A 6481-nucleotide genomic window follows, 5' to 3' on the forward strand; every position below is an offset into this window, starting at 1 on the left:
ATGGGTAATTTTTTGTTAAAACTAAAAGCAGAGTTAGTGCAATCCCTTCCTCCTTGCACTCTTGCACAACAAAAGCGCACTATAGGGCATAACCACTGCACTACTTATAGTGTATTATTATATAAGTTGTATTTCCACACCTGAATATATGCAGAGTTTCTATCGAGGCTTATTCAATGGAGTTGAAGAGCCAGGCCATGAAAATTTTGAACGTAATGGCAAAAGCTCTCAGAATGAAGCCCGAAGAAATATTTAATGAAGGCATGCAATCAATGAGGATGAACTGCTATCTCCATGCCCTCAACCAGATCAGGTTATTGGACTCACGCCTCATAGTGATGCTACTGGCCTCACCATTCTTTTTCAACTAACTGGAACCGAAGGCCTCCAGGTTATGAAGGACGGCTTCTGGATCCCAATTCAACCGTTTGCCTTATGCTTTTGTTATAAACATTGGAGATATTTTGGAGGTATGTATACTACTCTACACTATCAATCTTGTTCTATATATAAATCTTCTATAGTTTAAGGTATATAGACTTTGTTGGCTTGATCACTTGCTGCTCTGAATTTCAAGATTGTGACTAATGGAGCATACCCTAGCATTGAACATAGAGGCGTTGTTAACTCCCTGAAGGAAAGATTGTCCCTTAGCTACTTTTCTATCCCCTAACCTTAATGGAAAATTCGGTCCTGCGCCTAGCCTTCTCTCGTCCAAAAATCCTCCAAAGTTTCAAAGCACTGCTAACGATGATTTCTTGAAGGGATTTTTTGCTTAGAAGCTTAATGGGAAATCTTTTTTGGACACTCTAAGAATATAAACAAAATGTTCAGGGCAAAAAATTTCTAAAGTCCTTCAATTCGAGAGTGTTGCTATATTTGAAAATGTCTAGGGTATATTAGAAAGATCTAGTTAATATAAAAAATTTAGTATTAATATAACAATAATTATATTAATGTAACAGTAACAAAATTATATTAATGGTTCATGCAAAAATATTAATATAATAAAAAATATTTCAAAATACTAATGAAAAAAAATTAAAATTGTGGGGTGCAAAGTGAAAACCCACATCTATTAACTTTAACGGTCAATTAAACGGAGTGGTCAAAGAGGCGCTTTTCAAACTTTATTATTTGAGACCAAATCAAAAAAGCGCCTAAACATAAGGGGTGCAAAGTGTCAATCACTCATAATTTAATGATTGAAATAATTGAAACCTATTTACTAGTGAAATAAAAATAGCATTAACCTGGCTATTATTTATCAATAGTATCCTTCATCCTGTTATTAAACCTGACCAATTATTTATAGAATTTATATTTACAATATATTTAGCTTCTTGAATTACATTATAAAATAGTCAATAGTTTCTCGCTCATATATATATCGGGTTAATTATCGACTGGATCACTTATTACAGTCCAATGTATCATCCGCATCACTGCGAAATTTTTGGTCTCACATAAACCACTCATCAGACTAATGGTTGCATGCCGTTAAATCAAATCAAAATAGACGTTAAATTTAACTTCTCCGTAAAGTTCAAGGTAACCATGATGTTCCTTTGCTTCTTCTTTTGAAACTTAAGTATCTATGCTTGTCTTTAAATTTTATTTAAATTTTGCAGCTCTTGATTCTTTCAATTCCAGTAAAATTAGAAAGTAAATAAATCAAATACAAAAAAAAGAGATTTTCTATTAATAAAACTAGAAAGTAAATAAATCAAATACAAAAAAAAGAGATTTTCTATTAATAAAACTAGAAAGTAAATAAATCAAATACAAAAAAAATATGACAAAAGATTTTATATTAATAACACTAGAAAGTAGTATTAAGCTTTTAATTTCAGTGCAAGTTCAAAAGGTCGGATACACACATTTATATTTACTGGGGAATGAAGTGAGTCAGCAAAAGTAGCTGTTAAATTTTGCATACATTCGGCTCCAATAAGTGATCCAGTTGATAATTAACCCTATATATATCTAGCTATCTGGTCTAAGAAATGTGTACACTGTAACATTCTCAACTCGGTCTCTGTCATGTGTCTTTCTACCTTCTCATTCTCTACACTCTGCATTTCATTTCATCTTGTTGAATCCAATCAAGCATAAGCAGACAATACTATCCGTCTTTCTTTTACTTTGAGGTCGTGTAAATCAGCATTTTACCTTCTTCTTGCACTTTCCGGGCTATGAAAGTATCGACTATTTTTGTCTCTAGCTTCAACCATAATTGTTTCGACCCTTATGGCAGAAAAACCTCTCTTTGATCTAGAATTAAGAACAACTATTGTTTGACAGCTTAAACGTTTTTGGTGAAGTCAACATCATTTTTATTTCTCAACAGCTCTTTTACACTCGGCCATTCGACCACTAAAATTCTCTGTTATTTCTTCCCCCAAGCACCAATTTTTTCCCCACACTGCTGAATTTTCTGTTGAATATTCAAGAGAGCATTATCCTCCTAATTATCATTTATCAGTTGAAAGCTATAGGTTCTGGGAGCCATGCATTTTCATAGCAAAAGCTCTTATTTCTGCCTTGGTTTTTCATTGCTTTCGTTGGGTACTCTAAAGATATTGCTATGTGATCAGAGGGCGTGTGTTCCAAATTATGAAGTCTCGCTAAGGGGAAAAGCTGAAGCCATTCATTAGTGATATATATTGATAAGTAATAAATTGAACTCTAAACATGTATTCTTTTGGGTAAAAAAATATATAACTTATAAATAAATCACAATCTAATTAATTAAATATCATAATAGTATATTCATTGAAAAATTAGACATTTGTGCTAACTATATTTTTTTCTTAATTTCTTTATTAAAACGATTATTAAGATGGAGCTATATTATTTCATTGCACAAATATTTTTTTACATATACATACATACATACATACATACATACATATATATATATATATATATATATATATATATATATATATATGCGCGTGTGTGTTAAATATATATACACTAACTTTAATAAATATCAAATTAATATGTTTTAACTTTATAAAACACATTTAATTGATATAATATATTATCATAATAATATACAAATTAATAATAAAAATGTTGTTATTATCAAAAACACCATTTTTATCATTAATTTGTATATTATTATGATAATAACTTATTGTAATAAATACGTAAGACAGCTTATAAGTCATTGTTAAATTTTTATAATTATATGATAAATTACAACTTATAAGTCTTGAATGTTTTGACCTTTCAAAATCGAGAAGGTATATATCATTTGTAAGACAGCTCCCTTGTGTGGACACAAAATGGATTCAAATTAATTAATTGTGAGTAAATATGAATACTAATAATATATTTTTAATCATAAGTTTTGAAATAAAAAGTGGATGCCAGCTAGAAGACAAGGTAGATACCATTTGTAAGACAGTTATCTTGTGTGGACCCAAAATGAATTCAAATTAATTAAATGTGAGTGAAAATGAGGAATAATATAATATATTTTTCATTATAAGTTTTGAAATAAGAGGTGGATGCCAGATAGAACGTATCATATATATAAATTCATGATGAATCCAGATGGTGTCCAAGTAATAAATTATTAATACTAATTGATATTTTGAATTTTTTAATATAAAAATATAATACGTTACTGCCCATAACATCTAGGTGTGGACTATATTAAGACCATAGAAATATGTAAACTCCATGGATATTAAAATTATCGGGATAAATATCAAGTTGGTGACTCGTTTCGTTCAAATGTATCAATTGAGTGACTGATTTCCAAATTGACTCAAATTAGACACTCATTAGAAAAATTTGTATCAAAAATATTACTCTATCGTTAGTCGAAATTTTGAAAATATTATATATTGAGTTTCACATATTTTTTATGAATGGTATTACATCCAAATGAAAGATTCTGAGTCCTACTATTTTTGCTAATACTTTTAGATTTTTAAAATTTTATCAACTATTTATTTTTAATTTTTTGATTGTTTTATTTGATTTAAATAAAAATAAATAGGAGATAAATTTTTAAAAATCTAAAAATATTATCTAAAATACTAGAACTCGGAATCTTTCATTTAGATGTAATACCATTCATAAAAAATGTGCGAAACTCAATATATAGTACTTTCAAAATTTCGACTAACGATAGAGTGATATTTTTGATACAAATTTTTCTAATGAGTGGCTCATTTGAGTCAATTTAGGAATCAGTCACTCAATTGATACATTTGGACGAAACGAGTCACCAACTTGATATTTATCCCTAAAATTATCCTAGATCAATATCACCAAAACATGAGTTATGCTCAAAGAAAGTTTGATGAAAACATGTCTTCTCTCCCCGGTCAAAATTCTTCTAGTTATATTGATAGTGATGTGTATCAATCTTTTTATCCTTCAAATAGTTTTGTTCACAATTCAATAGGCCATCAAGGTCAAAATTCTTCTAGTTATATTGATACCGATGTTTATCAATCTCTTTATCCTTCAAATAGTTTTTGTCACAATTCAGTACAACATCAAGGTCAAAATTCTTCTAGTTATATTAATACTGATGTGTATCAATCTCTTTATCCTTCAAATAGTTTTGGTCACAATCAAAGTCAAAATTCTTCTAGTTATATTAATACTGATGTGTATCAATCTCTTTATCCTTCAAATCAAAATTCTTCTGATTATGATTATATTGATACTGATGTGTATCAATCTCTTTATCCTTCAAATAGTTTTGGCCACAATTCAACCATCAAGGTCAAAATTCTTCTGATTATATTGATACTGATGTGTATCAATCTCTTTATCCATCAAATAGTTTTGGTCACAATTCAGTTCACCATCAAGCTCTGTCCATTCCTGAGTCAACCTTACATCATCCCCCACAAAACAATAGTACGGATTTTTCTCACCAGATATATCATCCGAACTCTGATCAAAACACATCTGATCTTTCCTCCTATGGAAATACATCATTTTACTCAGACACTAATAATGATGTGTATCAGGTCTGGTCTGCTGGAGAGTCATCCTTAAACCAACCCCTGATTACTCCAGGGTCAGAGGTGCACCATGGATCCAACTACCAGGAGTCAGGGCCCCAGTTTTTACCAGGATCAGTGTCCTACCATCAAACTGGATACAGTCCAATGAATTTTGAGGCTTCAATTGGGCACCAACAAATAATGACTTCAGATTCATTTGGGCAATATCATGCTGTGAATGAACCCCAGCCACCTCTCACAGTTGGAGTATCTGTTGGACAACCTGAAGCCATTAATCAGCAATACCAACCCATGATTGTTCAAGCTTCTATGGAAAACCAGCAAGTTGCCATAAATCAAACATTTCAAGAGCAACAGCAACACATGCATCTACATAGAGGCGGGGAGGGAGTTGATCATGGTACTCCACAGCCTGGCAATAAACCCCGCTTAAACTGGACTCCCGAGCTGCATGCCGAATTTCTCAGTGCAATCAGCCAACTAGGAGGAGTCTCCAGTAAGTTCCAAGTCTTCCTTATTTCTAAAAATATAGGCCACACTTATTTAAATATGTTATTTTAGCCTAACACTCCATTAGAGTATTAAATTATAATGGTAATCTTATAAGTTATCTTAGTTCCACTTAATTCCATTATCTTAGTTATTATTTGATCATGAAATATATAACAATTTTATCAATAATACTACATATTTCCTATTACAAATGTTCTTTTATTTTTTATATTTTGGCTATTATAATAGATTTTTCTTACTTTGTAGATGCCACCCCAAAAGCTATCCTTAAGAAAATGAATGTGAGGGAATTGACAACTGAGCACATTAAGAGTCATCTACAGGTTGGTTTCAATATTTTAATTAAATTGAATTGTTATTGTACTCATTTTGATATGGTAACATTGTTTTATTTTGATGGCAGAGGGTGAGAATATACATGAAACGGTCTATGTTATCCGCACAAACTGCTGGTGGGAAAAGTTTCTTGGTCATTATACTTATAATTAAACTACTTAATTAGAAATATATTTAATTATTTGAGAATTGATAAAAGTGTGTTTGATTGGCGGTAACTAACACCTTTATCAATACAATCTTATGGCAGGTGGCAGTGGTCCTCAACTCTGAGCGGGATAAGGACACTAACAGCCTCCTTGAATGAGTAAGTACAAACTATATAAGTGATATCTCCATACTTTGTTTAATATCAATGACTTTAATATATGTTCATATAAGTTTACTACACCGGGACAAATGAAAATAAAGTGTATTGTAAAGAGCCATTTGGGAGTTCGCGACATGTTTTCTCGTGGAGTTTACGATAAGCAATTCATAGACATGTATGTTTCAGACTTTACGAAAATTATGTTACTTATCAATAAGTTCATATCTACTTATAAGAATTTTTTTTGATCACGTTCATTCGTTCAACATTTTAGAAAAATATATTTTGAGTTATTAAATTATATTTTGATGAGAATATAAAT

General features: G+C 30.7%; 1 protein-coding gene across 1 annotated transcript; it reads left to right on the forward strand.

The window, feature by feature from the left end:
* Positions 1-215: 215 nt before the first annotated feature.
* LOC108198199 (protein PHOSPHATE STARVATION RESPONSE 3-like) lies at positions 216-6156 on the forward strand. Its single transcript, XM_064083728.1, has 5 exons — positions 216-313; positions 4814-5496; positions 5760-5836; positions 5917-5982; positions 6100-6156. The coding sequence occupies exons 1-5, from the start codon at positions 216-218 to the stop codon at positions 6154-6156; spliced, it is 981 nt and encodes a 326-aa protein (XP_063939798.1).
* The last annotated feature ends 325 nt before the right edge of the window (positions 6157-6481 follow it).

The sequence above is a fragment of the Daucus carota genome, chromosome 8 (assembly GCF_001625215.2).
Source record: "Daucus carota subsp. sativus chromosome 8, DH1 v3.0, whole genome shotgun sequence".
Lineage (NCBI taxonomy): Eukaryota > Viridiplantae > Streptophyta > Magnoliopsida > Apiales > Apiaceae > Daucus > Daucus carota.

Bases quoted from the DNA above. Each gene is read 5' to 3' on its own strand.
- LOC108198199 (XM_064083728.1), top strand. From the start codon at position 216: ATGGCAAAAGCTCTCAGAATGAAGCCCGAAGAAATATTTAATGAAGGC. The intron at 314-4,813 runs GTTATTGGACTC...TCCATCAAATAG, and splicing joins CATGCCCTCAACCAGATCAG to TTTTGGTCACAATTCAGTTC. The intron at 5,497-5,759 runs GTAAGTTCCAAG...CTTACTTTGTAG, and splicing joins CCAACTAGGAGGAGTCTCCA to ATGCCACCCCAAAAGCTATC.